Source organism: Bos javanicus, chromosome 11, assembly GCF_032452875.1.
Source record: "Bos javanicus breed banteng chromosome 11, ARS-OSU_banteng_1.0, whole genome shotgun sequence".
NCBI lineage: Eukaryota > Metazoa > Chordata > Mammalia > Artiodactyla > Bovidae > Bos > Bos javanicus.
This window is the reverse complement of record NC_083878.1, coordinates 97,566,367-97,585,736: the sequence shown is the minus strand read 5'-3', so window position 1 is coordinate 97,585,736 and position 19,370 is coordinate 97,566,367. Positions and strand designations below refer to the sequence as shown.

At 55.5% G+C, this 19,370-nt stretch overlaps 2 protein-coding genes across 15 annotated transcripts in view; one reads left to right on the top strand and one right to left on the bottom strand.

Annotated features, from left to right (window-relative positions):
* ANGPTL2 (angiopoietin like 2) overlaps positions 1-12,635 on the top strand; it is a 36,075-nt gene extending 23,440 nt beyond the window's left edge. Inside the window, exons 3-5 of the mRNA XM_061433563.1 lie at positions 6,362-6,555; positions 8,191-8,461; positions 10,931-12,635. Of these exons, the coding sequence (XP_061289547.1) occupies positions 6,362-6,555; positions 8,191-8,461; positions 10,931-11,130 (665 nt within the window). The 3' untranslated portion in view covers positions 11,131-12,635. The remainder of the gene's footprint in view (positions 1-6,361; positions 6,556-8,190; positions 8,462-10,930) is intronic.
* RALGPS1 (Ral GEF with PH domain and SH3 binding motif 1) overlaps positions 1-19,370 on the bottom strand; it is a 297,598-nt gene that overhangs the window by 130,897 nt on the left and 147,331 nt on the right. The gene's annotated exons all lie outside the window — the stretch shown is intronic.

The window sequence follows — 19,370 nt, the reverse complement described above, 5'->3', positions numbered from 1 at the left end:
GTGCGGGCACCGGACTCACACCTAAGCAGTCCACGTGCCCCGGCGCTCAGATGATTGATTTGAGTGGAATATTCCAGATCCAATTTCAACAACTAGTCATTTCTCCTGTTAGAAAACTGTTTTCAGAGAGTGGCCAAAAGACTTGGAGGCAGACCGTCTGTGAGGATAACGGGGACCGGCACATGGTTCTCACGTAAGAGCAGTGCTTCCTGGCGGCGCCACAGAAGCCCCTCCCCAGGGCCCACGTATGGACTAAGACACCCCAGAACTTTCCCCTCAGGCCACGGGCTCCTCTGCGTGGGCTCAGGTGGCCCAGTCTGGAGACATGGGGTAAAGATGCCTGGCAGGCTGCGGGCCGGCAGCGTGGTCTAGGCCAGCTCACGGCTGGGAAGGGCTCTGCCCTCTCCCCAAGCCTCAGGGCACCACAGAGAAGAGCCACAGAGGTCTGAGGTCCACCCACGTCTCAGCTCCTGGCCTCGGCTGGTCGGCCTGCTCAGATCTTCACGGGCCGTGTTTCCCTGGTGGAGGGGTGACTGTGGCCTCAGCTGGTCGGCTGGTCAGATCTTCACAGGCCGTGTTTCCCTAGTGGAGGGGTGACTGTGTTGAAAACTGATGCAGGTGGTGAGCCCACTTCTCCACTGGGGTCTGGGTGGGCAAGTTGGGCTGAAGCTGGGCTGCTTCAGACCAACAGGGAGGACACTGGGACTAAAGTCACCTGGAGGTCCCGGCTGACTGCGGGCTAAAATCCAGCTTCACAGAGAGGCCCCGCCATTGGGGGTGCTGAGCCCCAGATGGGCCAGCGATATGTGGCTGGTGGCTTCCTGGGAGGCGAGGAATCCCAACAAGGAGGAAGGGAGTGGGAAGGCACTTAGGGCCCCAAACCTGAAGACCTCCAATGCTCGCCAGACCCTGGGACTTGGGGGCCCGAGACTTGTATGTTCTATGCTCCCATGGCCAACATCCCTTCTCCCCGAGGCCCTCCTGACTTCAGGGCCTGTGTGCCCTCCACTCCCTGTGCTGCTCCTCCAGGGAACCACGCAGACTCCGCTCAGCCATGGCACTTCTCTTCACGTGGAATGTTCTGGTCGCAGCTCCGCCGAGAGTGTAAATATGGTCTTTATAGAGAGGAGGCTGGGGCGCTCCCTGCACTCAGAGCCTTGGTGCCGCCGAGTTAGTGTTGGCCTGGCACTCCGGGCAGGGCTGCCCTTTCAGAAGGTGTGCCAAGTGAAACACCGCTGGGCACTCTGCGCTCTCTAAGGAGAGCCCCGCCCGCCGCACGCCAAAGATGCAGCTTCATTGACAAAAAAAGGTTTCCATTCTTCATCCCAATGCTTCTTTGTGGCCCTTGCCACTGAAATTCTGACTTTTACAATATGCCTTTATGGAAAATGTCTATCAGTAAATAAGCTTACGCTTAGTCTTGGGAATCAAAAAAGCAAATCCAATTGCTTGTTTGTGGTGGACAGCTCTAAAACTACCAGCTTTCAACTGTCAAAGGAAAGGGAACTCGAACCCTCTCTGGCAGCTGCCCTGGTCGGCCTTGTGCTGGGCACTGTCTTCCAGAGACCCTCAGAACAGTAAGGTCTTTTCTCTCTGATTATAGAAGAGAAGGCGGAGGCTCAGTGAGGACCTGCTCAAAGTCACACAGTGAGGAGATGTGGCCACCAAGCTTTGAGCCGAGGGCTCCTGACTCCAAGTTTGGGGTCCCGCCGCAGGCACACAGATTTCTGAGTCAAAGTCCGACACCTCGCTGAGTCCTTCACCACGATGTCATGCATGTGCTCAGTGGCTCAGTCGTGTCCGACTCTGCGACCCCATGAACTGTAGCCCACCAGGCTCCTCTGTCCCTGGGGTTCTCCCGGCAAGAACACTGGAGTGGGAGCCACGTCCTCCTCCAGACACCACGCACACGTACCAGTTACAGGTTTCTCATCAGAGGCGGGTGTCTTGACTCTGTCATTTTAATGCAGCTGCATGACAATCTCCCTGCTGCTGTTTCCTGCTACTTTATTATTTTATTGCTGCCAACATTTCAATGCCAAGTATTTTCCCAACTAATTTTCGTCCACCATTTAACTTACTGACCCTTGCCCTGGCGCCTTTAAGAAGAAAAGGGAATGTGTTTGAATGCAGGAGCTCTTCTAGAGCTCTGCAGGGGTGTCTGAGGAATTACTGTTTGGAATGGGAGGTCCACACTCAGGATGGGAGGTCCTCAGGGTCATGTGAAGTGCAGCACGCAGGGGACACATGGAGATTTATTTTAGTAACAGCAGAAAATACTAAACATGTCTACACTATTTCACAGTTATCCCATGACTTTAGAAAGCATGCCATACCTACAAGACTTAAAGGAAAGAATTGCTAGGTTTGCCTTTTTTTAAAGAAGAGGAGGTGGTCCAGTGGTTAAGAATCCACCTGCCAATGCAGGGGACACAGGTTCGATCCCTTGTCCGGGAAGATTCCACATGCCATGGAGCAACTAAGCCCGTGCACCACAACAATTAAGCCCTCGCACCCTACAGCCTGTGCTCCGAATCAAGAGAAGCCGCCTCAGTGAGAAGCCGGAGCACCGCAACTAGAGAGCAGCACCTGCTCGCCACAACCAGAGAAGAGCCCGAGTACAGCAAGGGAGGCCCAGTGTGGCCATAAACTAATAAATAAACACAAATCTAATGGTAAAAATAAATCAACAAAAAACATTTTAAAAAAGAAAAGGAAGGCTGATATGTCATAAGAAACACTGAAACAGTTAAAATAAAACAGGCAAAGGACACCAAAACGTAAGCACAGAAGAAAAATCAAGGAAGATTTTAAAAGGCACAACACTTTGACAAAGAAGAACTGTAAGTTCTTATTTTCTTAGCCTGGCTGCGGGGCAACGATTAAGACAAGTGTAGGACACGACTGAAGCGACTTAGCACCAGCAGCAGGGACACAGAGAGAACTCAGCCAGGCCCCTGCCCTGCACTCCAATCTGCTCAAGGAGCAGGAAGAGGACTTCCGGATGTGGGCTCTGGACACCACCCGGGTGCAGGTACCGCACCTTCCCCCTACCGGCCACGTGACCTCGGGAGTGTCACCCAAGGTCCCATGCTCTAATGTCTTCGTCTGTGGAAGGAGGAGCCCACCTGGCAGGTGTGTCAGGAAGATCTCAGGTGTGAATGCATGGATGGGGCACGCAGTGAAGACCCAGCAGTGGTGGCTAGTAGGCATATTTTAGTATTACTTTCACTCCAGTCAAGCCTCTCCTAGCTCTAAGGTTTTACAGTCTGGGGTTTGGAGGTTCATTTACCTTCTAATTATCAGCAGAATTGTGTGTCTTTCTGGATAGAGGATCTGGAGAATCCTCCAAATGTTTAAAAGGACTGGTGGCCCCAAAACATTTAAAAACATGTGCTTCTTAAAAAAAAAAAAACGGCCTTTTGGAGAAATGTCAAAGGCAAAGCTGGAACCACTCCTGGAACCCAGACAGGTAGCGCAGGTGGGAGCCATGAGGCTGACTGCCCCCACCCCCTGGGCCTCAAAGACTCTCCCCGCGTGGCACGCCCGCCTTCCCAGCTGGCCTCTCAGCCTGAGGATCCATGGGACCCGCTGCAGCTCTGCAGGGAGAGGAAGAGGCCCAGCTGCTCGTCTTCTGTGGGTGCTGTACTGCAGGCTGCTGGACCTTCTGTCACCTGCTTTCGTGTCCAGCAGGCTCTCTTGTGCGTCTGACTCGGTGTTGAGCTGGGAGGCCTCCCACCCCTGCTCCGCGCTCCGCTCCAGCTGCCGGGGACAGACTCCCATTCTCTGCCTGGGTCCCCAGGGCTGGGGGCCGAACACAACCCATTTTTTCTTTTTCTCCGTCATGAATGTTCTTTCTGGAGGTGTGGGTTCCCCTTCTCGGGATGGAAGAGGCACAGGCAAAGAAGGAGGTAGCTGTTTGTGTTGTATCTGCTACAGGGCGGGTGCTTGGAACCAAGAGGGCTGGCCAGCGGGTAAATGGGTGAGCAGCCGCTCCCTGGAGGATGCAGGGAGGGGGTCAGCAGTCAGTGGTGAGTGCCCACCTTTCTTCTTGGTGCTGCTTCTCAGCACAGAGAGTGAAAAAGGCAGCCCGTGCCCTGCCATCAGGTTCCAGGTGGGGATGCTCACGCAGGAAAGGCCCACCTGAGGGGTCCGACAGAGACCACCCCCAACCTCATCCTGCTTAACCATCACAGAGGACTAATCCAGCCCTATCACTGCCAGGAGGAAAAGCTACTTACACCTGCTGCCTGTGCCTGTCCACCCCCCTCCCCCACGCGCAGAAAGGACTGGATCCACGGGAACGCAGGTCGAGAGAAGGCTTCCACCGCCCAGCACAGGACCTGCTGGGCCCAGGACTCAACATTAACAGTTGCTGAACAAACAAACGCACAAATGGAACGAGACGGAGTTTCCTTAGGACTTTTGGTCTGGACCACTTTCAGTTTAGGACTGCTTTGAAGACAAGTTGAAGCTGTGTGTGGTGATATTATTTAAAAATACACAGCTCAGTGGCTAGGTCCTGAAAAATATCTGAAGTTTCCTCAGATCAGTTAGGATGCATCCAGTTTACTTGGCTCCTAGTGACTCGGGTTTGTGCCCTCTTGCGGACAGGACTAACGTTCAAGCAGGGGAAACCACGGCCGGGGGTGGGGGAGGGGTGAAAGACCTCTCACAGTGACCCCACCTACTCTGACCCGGCTGCCCAAGCTCAGGGAAGTCACAGGTCACAGAACCCTTCTGGTCTCAGTTTCAGAAAAGCCATGTATTGGGATGGGCTGGACACCATCCTTAAAGCTCAAGGACCTTGAAACGTGAGCTCTGAGTACCTTGGCCCTTGGTGAGCTTGCTCTAGAATATAGTGACAGAGCTAAACAGAAATGTTTTTGTTGTTGCTCAGTCGCTGAGTCGTGTCGGACTCTTAGTGACCCCATGGACTGCAGCACGGCAGGCTTCCCCTGTCCTTCACCGTCTCCCAGAGTTTGGTCCATTGAGTTGGTGATACTATCCAACCATTTCATCCTCTGCTACCCCCTTCTCCTCCTGCCCTCAATCTTCCCCAGAAAGAATGTGAATGTGAAAGTCACTCAGTCGTGTCTGACTCTTTGCAACCCCATGGACTATACAGTTCTTGGACTTTTCCAAGCCAGAATACTGGAGTAGGTAGCCCTTCCCTTCTCCAGGAGATCTTCCCAACCCAGGGATCGAACCCAGGTCTCCTGTATTGCAGGCGGATTCTTTACCAGCTGAGCCACAGGGAAGCCCAAGAATACTGGAGTGGGTAGCCTATCCCTTCTCCAGGGGATGTTCCTGATCCAGGAATCGAACTGGGGTCTCCTACATTGCAGGCAGATTCTTTACCAACTGCGCTATCAGGGAAGCCCAATCTTTCTCAGAATCAGGGTCTTTTGCAAAGAGTCAGCTCTTCTCATCAGGTGGCCAAAGCATTGGAGCTTCAGCATCAGTCCTTCCAATGTTTCCCTGGTGGCTCAGATGGTAAAGAATCTGCCTTCAATGCAGGAGACCTGGGTTCAATCCCTGGGTTGGGAAGATCTCCTGGAGAAAGAATGACAACCCACCCCAGTATTCTTGCCTGGGAAATTCTATGGAGAGAGGAGCCTGAGGGGCTACAGTCCATGGGGTCGCAAAGAGTCAGACACAACTGAGCAATGAACAAAAACTTAAGTCCCCTCAAAATATCTGGAGGCCACTGTCTGAATCCCAGAAATGTCCCAAAATTTCTGGCTACAGGTTCTGGGCACCAATGGGGCCCCTGTGACCCAACAGAAGCTCACTTACTAAAAACTGCAGCAACTGTCCCCAAGCACCGTCCCTGGGAAGGCTGGTGTGGAGTCAGCCAGGCCAGGAAGGGCAGCAAGCCAGGCTCACTGGCCAGGCGGAGCCCCACAAGGTGCTGACAGACGCTGCTGCCCCTCAGCAGGCTCACATATCCTTTTGCCAATAAAACAACTTAGAAAAATCACTCCCGGAATTGCACACAAATATCCCAGCCATCCATACAGTTCCATGAGGTAAACATAAGCTGCCTCTACAGAAGGGCAAAACAGAGGGCTTGGCAAGTAAGGAAGCTCGGCCAACCACACCGTGTGGCAGTCAGGGGTGAAAGTGTGCCCAGAACCCAAGTGTCCGGACCCCCAAGTCCTGGGTTCTTGTCTTTACATCACATTACTTCTCAAACTCACAAACCCAAAGCAGGCCCTGCAGGCCTGTGGCTTCCAGCCAGAGCCCGGCCCAAGGCTGTGCTGCTCCGGGTGCAGCCGGCGGTGGGGGGGAGGGGAGGACGCGACTCGGGGGCCAGGTGACAGGGCAGTCCATGACGCATACACACCTGTGTCCCCAGGCCCATGGAGAGACTGCCTGCAGGCCCTGGAAGACGGCCACGACACCAGCTCCATCTACCTGGTGAAGCCAGAGAACACCAACCGCCTCATGCAGGTGTGGTGCGACCAGAGACATGACCCCGGGGGCTGGACGGTCATCCAGAGGCGCCTGGACGGCTCGGTCAACTTCTTCCGGAACTGGGAGACGTATAAGGTGAGGACACCCTCCCCACACACACACAGAGCGCCAGGGCCCTCGGAGGGAGCCAGGTGCTGCCCGTGAGGCCTGTGTGGCCCCGAGGAAGGAGGAACCTGACAGAGCCACCAGGTGGGGAGGACCGGCTGCTCCTCCCCTGCCCCACCAACAACTGCAGCGGGGTACAGAGTGAGGGGTCCCGACCACGAAAGCTCCACGGACAGGGAGGGAACTTGGAACCCAATCCTGATGTGGGGAGCACTGTGGTCCCAGCTGGGGCTCCCAGGGGAAGACCTGCCCTCAAAGCCCAGAAAGGGCAGGGCCTGAGGCTCCAGGGCCCTGGGTGGAGGGAACTGCGGAGATACTGGGTCGTAACCCCAGGGTTTAGCCTCGGGGCTCCCAATTCCCAGGGAGCTGAGCGCTCCTCCTTTTGGAGGAGAGGCTGAGGGCTCCACCCACTCCTGGCTTCCTCCTCTGAACAAAGAGGCCGATGGAGGACACCCCCGCAGGCAGGTGCTTCTGTTCTTCACCTCCTTACTCTCAGGTCAGCCCCGGTGGGGAGAGGCTGGCCTGGACCCAGTTTAGGGATGAACGTCTGCTCAGACAGGAGCAGGCAGAGCAGTGAAACACAGCCGAGGCACAGCCTCGATGCCCGCACGCCGACCAGCACCAGGACCACGGCACCCACACTAGGCTCCGCGGGCCCCACTCCTACCCTGCTTGTCCTCCAACCCGCCTCCTGACTAGCCTGTGCCCTTTGCTTCCCCCTCTTTCTCCACTGCCTCCTAGCTGAGAGGTTCTTGAAGACTCACTTCCCTAACTCCTTCCACCTCCTTTCCACGTTCCCTTCCTCAGAGCAGTCGGCACAGGGGTTACATCTGGGCTCTTGGCTCAAATCCTGGCTCACGTGCTCTGTGACTCTGGCGTCTCTGGGCCTCAATCCACCCACTCTAGGGAGGACACTGAGAGTACCCCGCTCACAGAGCTGCCGTGAGGATTAAGAAAATAACCTATGAAACGTTCTGATAAGAGTGCTAGCACATCATTAAGTGCTCACTGAACACTAGCTATTATTATCATTAACGAATTCAGCTATTTCCAAGACTTCAAGCAGCCACCACTTGGCCGATGACTCTTAAAACGATATGGAAAAACGGTAATATATCCACTGGATTCTAGATCTAGGAGGGATCATGCCTTTGTCAGAGCTCACACCTGTGCCTTAGTTTACAAGAGACCCTTACACACAGCCCCTCCCCAGAGAAAGGAACGGAAACTCAGAGAAAGTAAGGGAATTGCCCAAGGAACTCATGTTGCAAGCCTACTGTGTGCGAGGCTCTCAATTTACCAGGTTACGTGTGTCCCTATAGCAACCCTGCAGGATGGGTAACGAAGAGGAACCCACGTTCACACGCTGCCTAGCACGAGACAGGCGCTCTCTCAGTGGTCTTGAGTGACGCCTGACTGAGGCTGGGAACATGCAGACTCATCAAGTGACAGCCAGGTGGGGAAAGCAAGGGATTATACGCAGGCCTGCCTTCTGCTCTGCCTGCTTCCAAGACCCCGCATCCGGCACTGAGCAGCCGACAGCTGGGCCCAGCTGGCTGAGCACACTGCGTATTCCTCACTAATGCTTTCCCGCATTTTCCCCAGCAAGGGTTTGGGAACATTGACGGCGAGTACTGGCTGGGTCTGGAGAACATTTACTGGCTGACGAACCAAGGCAACTACAAGCTGCTGGTGACCATGGAGGACTGGTCTGGCCGCAAGGTCTTCGCAGAGTATGCCAGCTTCCGCCTGGAGCCTGAGAGCGAGTATTACAAGCTGCGGCTGGGGCGCTACCATGGCAACGCTGGCGACTCCTTCACCTGGCACAACGGCAAGCAGTTCACCACCCTGGACAGAGACCACGATGTCTACACAGGTAGGAGCAGTGGGGTCACTGGCAGGTGAAGGGCCAGGGAAAGGGATCAATCAAAGCCCAGCCTCTGACTCCCGGGCCTGAGAACAGGACCACCCCAGGGCCCAGCTGCCCAACTCTGTTCCTATCCCCGGAAGGTCTACTCCTCCGCCCTCTGCCCACAGATCCCCTTCGCAATGCTGGGTCAGCATGGCCTTTACGGAAAGGGGAAGGTCCAGAGGTCCCGGAATGACACACTGGAGGGCCACTCTGGGCCAAGCTGGACATTGCGCTGGGCTGTGCACCGCGTCACTCCCTGCCTAAGCACCGGAGTCGGGGCCACACAGCCTGCGGACAAGGCTGCCCCGCCTCCTACACGCCTGAGCCTTCGGGTGTGCCTCCCCATTCCTCTGGGCCTGTTTCCACATCTGGAAATGAGGACATACCTACCGGGCAGGGGGTGAGAAAGGGGTGAGAAGGTGAGAATGTGCCTTCAGTGCTCTGCCTGGGACTTGGGAGACTTGGGCTCTGAGCGGGGACAGTCTCTCAGGCGCTCTGTTAGTGCAGCGTTGTGGGGAGCTACTGAGAGGAAACCGGGCAGGAGGGACGAATCCACCTGCCCAAGAGTGCAGGCCTCAGGGCCAGATCTTTAGTAAATAAAAAGCAAGAGAGAAAACAGAAAACTGTGAGAAGCACACACAGCCCGGCCCCGGGGCTAGACATCAAATCCCCGCGTGCATCTCAAGGCTCCACCTCAGCTCCTGGGGACGAGGGGCCCTGCGCCCTTGTCAGGTGGCAGAATTCATGGCTCCTCTGCAAGGGGCTGAGCCCCCCTTCAGGCCGAGGCTATCTATTCTCGTGGGCGAACCTGGCCCCTTAGTCCCAGGCTACAGGCTACTCCCCGCTTTGAGGACGCTAGTGGTAAAGAATCTGCCTGCCAATGCAGGAGACTCAAGAGACGCGGGTTCGACCCCTGGGTTGGAAAGATCCCCTGGAGGAGGAAATGGCAACCCACTCCAGTATTCTTGCCTGGGAAAATCCCACGGACAGAGGATCCTGGTGGGCTATAATCCAGGGGGTCGCAAAGAGTTGTTCACAACTGAGCGACTGAGCCCCAGGAACTCCCTGCTCTTCAGAAAAGCCCAGCTGCCTCCCCCGCCCCAGGAGGGTCCCCACCCCAGGTCCCCAGGCGGCAGATGGGAACACGCCCACACCTCCACCTACTCCCTGGAGCCGAGCTGACCCTGCCGCAGGGGCCCCCAGGAGGCGGCATGTCTGCTGAGACCGGGGCTGCCCAGGCTTCAGGAAGATATAACCCTCTGAGCTGGTCGGATACTGGAGACAGAAGGCTGGCTTACAGCCATTATCGGGAGCAGAAGGCTGCTCTGCGACCCCAACTGTCAGGCCCGTCTGGCAACAGCGTCACTGGACACGAGGCAGTGAGCTCCCTGTCCCTGGAGGCGTGTGGGGCAAGCTTAGGAGGGGCGTCTGCTGGCTGAGGGAAGGCTGGGCTGTGGCATGCCCAGGGCCCTGCCCTCTGAATCCGACACAACCACTTGGAGTCTGTGACCTCGAGTCGTAGCCCAAAGGAGCCAGAGGAGAACTCTGGGAAGACCTGGGCTACCGGGGCTCTGGGCGCCTGGCGCTGGGACTCCTCTCCGCGTTCTGCCTCAGCCAGCCTGCTCCCTCCTCACCTCACCCCACGGCAACTTCTGGAGCGGAGCCGCCAGCCCCGCTGGGTCACCAAACCCACAAACCTGATAAGGCAGCCCGTCCCCTGAGTGGGGTGCCTCCCGGGCCTGACAGTGCCATCCCCACTCCTGGGAAGGGCAATGCCCCTGCATGCCCACTTGTGCCCTGCCCTCACTTTTACTGGTGTTCCGAACTGCTTGTCCTTGGCAGCACAATCCAGCATGATATGAGGGTGCCAGAAACTTTATGAAAATATCTTGCTTTTGTGAGAAAAAAAAAAAATTTGGCTGGATGACAGGCTAGGGAGGAATAATGGAACATTTCATCTTAAACACTTTCTTTGTCACTCTTGAAAGACTCTTGATCTAATAGTTTCAACGAAAAAGGAATTCCTAAGAAAAAATCTTTGGCTCTCAACCGGCCCACTTTGGGTGATTTCCGTTTCCTGCACAAACCCGGGGTGTGGAGCCCTCCCCGGTGCTTGCTCCACAGCTAGCCCTGGGCTAGTACTCGGCCTCCTTCAGCTCCCAGGTGGGTCCTACCTACCTTGTGCGGGGGCATCGCCTCATCCTTGTTTTACAAGGAGTGTTCGAGGGTTCACCAAGGTTAGGTTGCTCACCCAAGATCACAGAGCCCCAGTCAGAGGGAAGGTCTGAGCAGGTCTGAGGCCCCGTGCCCTCTCTGGCATCCTTGTTCCAAATGCCCCCCAATGGGCAGGGGTCCCTCGGAAGCCCCCCAAGAGCAAACAGCGGACACAGGTCAAACCTCCTCCCTGATCTTCTCGCTCTTTCTCTCCTGCAGGCAACTGTGCCCACTACCAGAAGGGCGGCTGGTGGTATAACGCCTGCGCCCACTCCAACCTCAACGGGGTCTGGTACCGCGGGGGCCACTACCGGAGCCGCTACCAGGACGGGGTCTACTGGGCTGAGTTCCGTGGAGGCTCCTACTCGCTCAAGAAGGTGGTGATGATGATCCGGCCCAACCCCAACACCTTCCACTAGGCCGGCCCCCCTCAGGGCCGTGAGGACCGGGACGCTGGACTCTGATTCCCCGAGTCACCGCAGCAGATAAATGCGACCGATCTCTGTCCCTACTACTCCTCTCCACCTCGGACAGCCCTTCGTGTTTCCAGACAGGACAGGACTGCACACAAGTCTTTCCTTAAGTAAATTAAGTCCCTACAATAAAAACACACCTGCAAAGTACCTTCGTAATATACACGTGTGTGAGCCAACCTCGTGCACCTGTGTGTATGCCGCGTATATATGCGTTTAGATATATACCCGTGCCATATATCTAGATACATATATATAGGTTTGCCGTATATACTGAAACACGTGTATATTCAACTCTCAGACGCTGAGGGCTGCTCACGACGGCTCTGCTCTTAGGAGAAGAGCACTTCGTTTGTGTTGTGTTACTTGAGTCTGAGGGCGCGTCGCGGACCGTGTCGCTCCAGTTTCAACAGCAGGGCTTGGTGTGCCCATGCCTGGCCGCTCCGAGGGCCGGCCACAGTGCTACCCTCTCACACCGGGCTTCCCAACCTGCTTGCTTAAGATCCTCCTTGGCACCTAACCCAGTTTCAGAATACCCTCCCCTCTCTATTTCTAGCCTTCTCCTTGTTCTCAGGACAGTTTGCCACCTCCCCAGCCAACCAGCCGCCCACCCGCCCGCGTGTTCACTCCGCCCCGTTCACTAAGTGCCTTTTGCGCTCCAGTCCCAGCCGCTCGAGTTCCAGGCACCTTTCCTGTTCTCCTCTCCTCGCCGACTTACTCCTTACCTTTTCTGTCCCCCTGTGCTTTCTTCCCGGGCAAGATTCCCTAGCTTCTCAGTAGGAAACAGTCTGGACTCCACATGGTCAGGAAAGGGAAAGTCAGGCCCCAAAGCTCGCTCTCGACCACACGGACAATGGTTAATTTCAGTCTCGTACCTTCCAGTCACAATTAGCCTACCTGTCATTTTAACCTCCGCAGAAGTAACAGCCTACCTTGCCAGAAGATGCTCAACTGAAGAGAAAGCATCATCCAATTGCTGGGGGCCCCAAACGGCTACAGACCAAAGGTGCCGAGCTCTCAGGCCGACTGGCATCCACATCTCGTCTCCAGACTACACTTCCCCAGAGACCAGGCGCCTCAAAAACGAGAACTGGCCACTTGCTATGAGTTACTGAATAACCAGGGGCCACGGAGCCTTCGGTCAGCACGTTGCTGGCCCTGAAGCATCAGGCTCGGTACTGCTGGGACTCTTGCCAAGCAGGGAGTGAGGGACGAACAAGAAGGTGAGACCCTCCTGGAGGGCGCATGGGTCAGGGCGGGCGGGTGAGACGGTGGAACGTTTGGTACTGTTTGCGTCCGGCTGTGTGCCTATTACCTCAGCAGTCTCACAAGTGTACCATGTAGCACGTTTTGTGTATATAAAAGGGAGGGGTTTTTTTTTTTAATATATTCTCAGATTATCCTTGTAATAACACATCTGCAATAAAAGCCGTCTGTGCTATTTGGATGTATCTATATCGTGTATTATTGTTTTAGAAAGCCTTCCTGGGGCCTCTGACACCACAGCCTCTTTGAGTAACACCAGGAAGAGATTCGTCCACTGAAATCTATTAAATGACACTCCACTCTCCCTATCCCTGGAGATAGGGTGCCACCCGCGCCCTCAGGAGTCCCATGACAGAACCTCAGGCCACGAAGGCTCTCTGGAGTCCCGCCTCCTTAAGTCCAGTTGTATTCTGGATGTCTCTGATGGATACAGGCAGTGCAGTCAACCCCTAAAACACCCTTCCCCAGATCTGGTCCCATTTCATCAAATGGCACCATCTATTTAACTGCTCTGGGCTTCTCTAGTGGCTCAGATGGTAAAGAATGTGCCTGCAAGGTGGGAGACCTGGGTTCGATCCCTGGGTTGGGAAGATCCCCTGGAATAGGGATCTGGAATACTCCAGTATTCTTGTCTGGAGAATTCCATGGACGGAGGAGCCTGGGGGGCTACAGTCCATGGGATTGCAAAGAGTCAGACACAACTGAGCAGGCACGCCTACTCAACTGCTCGGGCCAGAAGCAAGGACTCCTCCCTCTCCCTGGCCATGGTCCACCATCCCTCCGCGCAAGGCCTCTTCTCTGCCTTGGTATAGGCCTTCCTCCCCTCTCCCCTTGACTGAGGCTCCCCACCAGACCAGAAGCCCTGTGCCTTCGCCTTCCTCGTTCCAAAATGACTTCCACACAAGCTGCCAGAACCATCTTCGGTGGACAGGGAAGGCGTTTCTGGGCATGACGGGAAACCCCAAAACCATAAAGGAAAAGACAAGGGATAGGATTAAAGAAAATACCATATTTTTTGCCCTCTGACAAACAAAGCAAAATAAAAAATGACCAAGATTGAAAAGCAAATACTAAATGAGAGAAAAATTTAGGATTGACATTCATGCTGTGCCAAGAACTCTTTCAAATTATGAAGAAAGATATAAACACTGTTACAGAAAACTCGGTGAAGCACACAAACGCAGTGGAAGACTCACAAGTGGCCAGCAGACAAGAAAAGAGGCCAACCTCAGTAATCGCCAGAGCACTGCATTGAATCAAGCAGAGACCATCACACGCGCCTGGCGGACTGGCAAAGACGACAAAAGGCCAGTCTCCACGTTGACAACGGAATAGAGAGGAAACACGTATTCCGTGTACTCTGCATGGAAGTATAAACGGATTCAATACTTTTGAAGAGCAGTCTGGCAATGTATATATCAACATTTGAAATGCACTGAAACCTTTGGACTCACCAATCTCTCTTCGTGATAACCAAGCAATGGTGCCATACGAGAGCCTTTTCTGGCAGAGCTGTTGTGTGGAGAGACTGATGCTCACTGAAGCTTACTGAGTGCTGGGAACTGGACTTGTGTCCATGTATGCGACCTCACAGCAGCCTGTGAAGGAGGGACTATTGTTCTCACTCCACAGTAGGGGAGAAAGTGGGGCTTGCAGCCAAAGTGCTGGTAAAAATGCACCTGCAGGATTATTCCGGAAGGTTCTGGGAGTCAGGCTCTAAGGAAAGAGTTCTCAACTCCCTTCTCCCAAACCCCCAGTCAGTGGTGGGGGTCACAGTGGAATCTGGACACTTCCAAGTCTCCTCAACTTTGACCCAGACCATGCCCACCCCACCCTTGGATACCTGGAGTGGAGTGTGTGGCATGCAGGGATGGAAGATAGAGGAAGACAGAGCCTAACCTAACCTGTCATTGGTCATCTGTACAAACCCCGGAGCTGCAAGCTCGGGAAAGGGGGATGAAGAGTAGCAACTTTTTTTCTCAACTGGTTGGGAATCAAACAAAAGCAGGGCATGACACCACCGTTCTCCAAGCCCCACTCACCCCAATACCCAAAGCTGTTGTTGTCATTCAGTCGCTAAGTCATGTCCCACTCTCTGCAACCCCATGGACTGCAGCATGCCAGGCCTCCCTGACCCTCACCATCTCTCACAGTTCACCCAAGTTCCTGTCCGTTGAATCGGTGATGCCATCCGACCATCTCACCAAGCCCCACTCACCCTGATACCTAAAACTGAGTCTTGGTCAAATCATACCCCAGCTACATGGAAGGAGAGGAAGGAATAAGCGCACCAGAGACTAGGAAATCCACTCTCCCTGGGGTAAAACGGTGGAAGGGGAGCAGTTTACCAAACCAACAGCATCAAAGAAGAGAACAGGGAGAGGAAAGGGCGGTGCTCAGAGCACAGCTCCTGGTGCTCCGGGAGTTGCTCCCCGGCCAGCTTGCAGCCCATCAGCACTCGGCCCAACCAAACCCACATCCACACCCCTCTTCCTCCCCCATCCCGCCCAGGGACTTCTAAGGGGACAGTCACAGGGCTCCTCCTGCTACTAAGGGCTCCATGGTGAACGGATCCACAGACAGACCCAGGAGGAAGTCAGTGAAACGCTGGTGGATGGAGGGCACCCGCCTCCTGGACTCCTGCGGGGAACATGGCGGGAAGACAGAGAGTGACGCTGAATGGCACCCCTCCCCCGAACCAAGCAGATCTGAGCCAAGACTGAAAACAGAAACCTTTGAACTGCTGCAAACATGGGGCAGGAATCCACGACACTCATAATCCACAGGTGCTTTGTGGGGACTCAAGGGTCCCCTGATCTCCCAGGAGCACCTCATCCGTTGTATATGGTCTGGGAAAGACTCTCAGTTGCAGTAAGGGAAAGCTAGAGAGCTGGCTTAAACAGAAAAGGGAACATTTTTTAAGTGTAACAAAATGTTAAACAGCCACTTTTTCTGCCTCAGTTTTACCTGAGGCTCGAAAGGCTAAGGACAAAATAATAGCTGCCAAAGATTCCCACATTCTGGAGCAAGGTGCAGGACCATCCCTGTGAGGGGGTGGCTCCACAACGGTTCTGCAGCATCAGCTGACTGCCCATCTGTGGGCTATGTGGGAGGCTCAGAAAGTGCATCCCAAGGAGTCGGGGTGGGCGAGGGGGAGAGGATGAGTTGTCCCCATGCTATGCTCCCCACCACCACAGGGAGGGTGGGTGCTCCCCACCCACCCTACTCAAGTCTAGTGAGAGGAGCTTCCAGGGACCATTCCAGGAGCCTGGTGTGGGTGAGCGTCAGCACTACCATCTGACTCATGTCTCAAGTCTGCAGGCCGGGGCGGGAAGCAATGAGAAGCGGTACTGCACTGCAAGCCAAGGGCAGACCACAGTGGTGGGTAGGGAGGCCCGGACATGGATCCTAGGAACCAGGGGGCTGCCTGCATGGAGGGGAGGGGGCAGTGCTGGAGGCCCAGGGGCCAAGGAAGGGCACTACTCCCACAAAGGGAGCTGAGTCAGAGGTGCCCAGGATGGAAATTCTGAAGAAGCAGCAGCAAAGAGGGAGAAAGGAAAGCAAAGTGAAGAAAAGACAGAGCGTGCGTGCTGGCAATGGGCACGCGCACAGGGCGCCAGCTCTGGTTCCAACCTCAGGGGCCACATCAGATGGGCCCTTGCCTCCCCCTCGTCTGTCACGTCTGTTCCCACCCCGAGGGCCACAAAGCTCAGTGGCCCGGGGGGAGGTGGGCTCTGGTGGACTGAGCGTGTGCCTCCCCACTCCAGGCCTCCTGCCTGGCCAGGCTGTGGGAGCCCAGGCTTCTGAGCTCTACCCTGGACGGTCTGCAGGGACGTGACTGTTAACAGCAGAGAGACTTCGGGGCCTGCTGCGTTCCCTGGGTTGACTGGGAAAAGAGCTAATCCACAGAGCAGGCTGGAAAGGACACTGGGGAAAAATAAAGTCGGTTTCTTCTTACACCTGATTGAGTCCAGCTCCTTTAATAAGCTGGTTACATAAGGACACGAGGTATCTCCCGGAGTCCATGAGCAGGGACGCAGCTGGGCCTCACGAGGGCCAGGAACCAGAAACTGCCTGGAAGGCCTTCTAAGAGGCCAGGCGGCCGCCTCTCGGCCTCTCTCCCTTTCCTTCCCCTTCCCCTTGCCTGCAGGGTCTCTGTTTCTCATTGAGAGGATCTGCTTTTCCCAGCACGGAATTTCTGAGCTCATGTGTCCTCCCCAACTGAGTGCCAGCAAAGACCTGAAAGCCCTCTCCTCCCTGACTAGCTCCCAGCCAGGGGACCTGACTGATCCGTTCCAGCTGGTCGTCCACCTCACTTCTATGGACTGGGCTCCAAAGCAGAGCTGCGTGGAAGGCACACGGCTGCTGGTGCTCAAGGCAGTGGAAGGAGTAGGGGAAGTTCCCACGGTCCCATGGGAGGAGAGGTCAAAGCTGGCGCTGTACCCGAGAGGGTGTCCAGGCGATACTCCAGCTGTGGTTGGAGACCGCACTTTGCCAGCTAGATGGATTCTGTCCATTACTCGTTACATCGTGTCCTACCAGCTCCTCCCCTGTGGACGCTTGCCCTCCCAGGCTCAGCTGTGTCACTAAGCATGACACACAGCTGTGCCCAGATGGGGCTCTTCCTGCCCTTCCTGGATACGCAGAGTTTCTCAACAGCCTCCATGGATACAGGAGGCCACGAGTCCCCTGCTGCTGGGCTCTTCCAGGTATTATTTCCTCTAGATAACACTCATGCCACCCACCACCTGTGGGCGGGTGCTTTCCATGCGCCAGGCACCATGTGCATCTCTCTAAACCTTCACAACCACCCTGTGAGGTGGGTTCTACAATTAGCCTCCCTTCGACATAACAGAACTTGAGGCTCATGGGCCCTAGGTGACTGGCCTGAGAACATGTAGCCTGGGACACTCAGGGTTTGAGCTTGAGCTTGTCTGATTTTTGAGCTCCTGCTTCTGGGAGGATTAGATCTCGGTCCCCAAAGATGAAATGAAACCACTAAGGCTCCTCCCTCACTCCATCATCGCGTCCCTGTATGTCTGAGGATCATGAGGCATGAAGTCCACTGCCCACAGAAGCAGATGTGTGAGATGGCTGGCCAGCCTGCCTGTGCAGAAGCAGCCGGATGGATGGTAGGGCCCCAGGCGTCAGGAAGTCAGGCTAGGGCTGTTTGCCCAATTTAGCCCCATGCTGACGGCAGAGAAGAGTAAGGGCAGTGATGGAGGACATTGCTCAGCTTCCTGGGGCTTCCAGTCCTTTGCCAGGACTCACGGGGCTGGCCCTGCCTTTCTCCTTTTCTCTTGTCAGACAATCTATGGACTAAGCCTCACCCTTTGGCACGGGGAGTGTCCTGCTTGTGGCTGGTCCGGCCATCACCTCGTGCACCAATTCCATCTCATCCAAGCCTTGGTCTGCACCATCTGGTAACTGGGTCCCCACTGTGCTGGCTTGTCTCCCATCTCCACAGCTTCAGGACCCGGGCTTGCTTGGCTAGTCTCTCAGATCTCACAGTGAGGCCGGAATCAGCCCCAGTCTGGGATTCTGCCACTTGTGAACACATGTCTTGGTATCTACTATCCCTGGGGCACTCCGGTACTCCCATTTCTCCTGACCTGGGGCATCCCAGGCCAGCTCACCCACACATGGGAGCCCAGACACAGATAATCCCTCCCATCTGTGCAGCCTCCCCCAAGCACTTCCACAAGCAGCACCTCCCCCGCTTGCCAATGGTCATGATACATCTGTCTCCACGGGCTGGTCAGGGGTGACCCCTTCCGCCTGAGGTGGTACGTGTGCCCTCCTGGAGCTGAGGGACGTCTCACATGAGGAAGACAGCTCCCTGGGCAAGGCTGAACTGGCCACACTGGCCCTGACCCGTAGCAGAGCCCCTCCCAAGTGGCTAAGGAGTCCAGAGGGAGTAGCTAAGAGGGAATGGAATTAGAATTGCCTCTGGAGCTGTGTTTAGACACAGGCCCACACCCCAGTCACCTCAGAGAGTGGGAGAATTAGAAGAATTACACAGCTTCCTTGGAGCTGGGGAAGCCGACCCAGCCCGAGGCTAGTGTGCCGGGCGTGGACGTCTGTCAGTGCCTCTCCAAAGGGCAGCGCAGAGCTGTGCTGGGGATGCGGGGAGGGGGACTAAGGAAGGACATTCAGGGCGAGAGGCAGGAAGCAGGGACAGCCGGGTGGGAGGCCGGACGGCCTGGCTGCCTAGCCCAGGCCCAGGGACCACAGCCTTGAAGCAGGAAGCAGAGCTTATCTGCACAAAGAACTTGTGGGTGGAGAAATATGTATTCAAACTACAGGCCCTCCTTCCCCTGTCATTTCATCGTCAGTCACTGGTAGGTAAAGGCCGGCGCTGCTGGGAGTGGAGAAGACAGGCGGGCGGGCACGGCTGGTGGGAGCTCAGCGCAGCCCGGAGTGGCCCTCACCAGCAGCACTTGTCGTCTTCACCCAGCAGTCCCACCTCCGCTCACAGTGTTTCAGAAATGCCCTGGCAGGTGAGCAAAGACACACGCACAAAGGCGTTCTCTGCCGCAGCATCCGTCCAGGGGGAAAAGTATAAACGACCTCAGTGTTTATCAACTGGGGCCAAACAAATCGACTCATGTCCAGGCCCCAGTCTGACAGGCCACCACGTGGCCATGGGTGCCACGGAGCCACGGGGAAGAATGCAGGAGTCAGGCGCTTGCTGCCACTGAACAATACCCACTGCACTGCAAGGGGAACAAAAAGTAAGGTGCAAAACAGGCTGTTCACCCAAATGTCCCCAGTTTGGTTAAAAAGGGCAAGACTCTTCGCACACCCCCACGTGCCCAGATACTTGTATGTGTGGATTCAAGTGCCCAGAAGGACACACCCACCTGTCAGCACTGGCCGCCTCTGCAAAGCAGAGACTTTCTAAGGTAAATAAGTTTTAC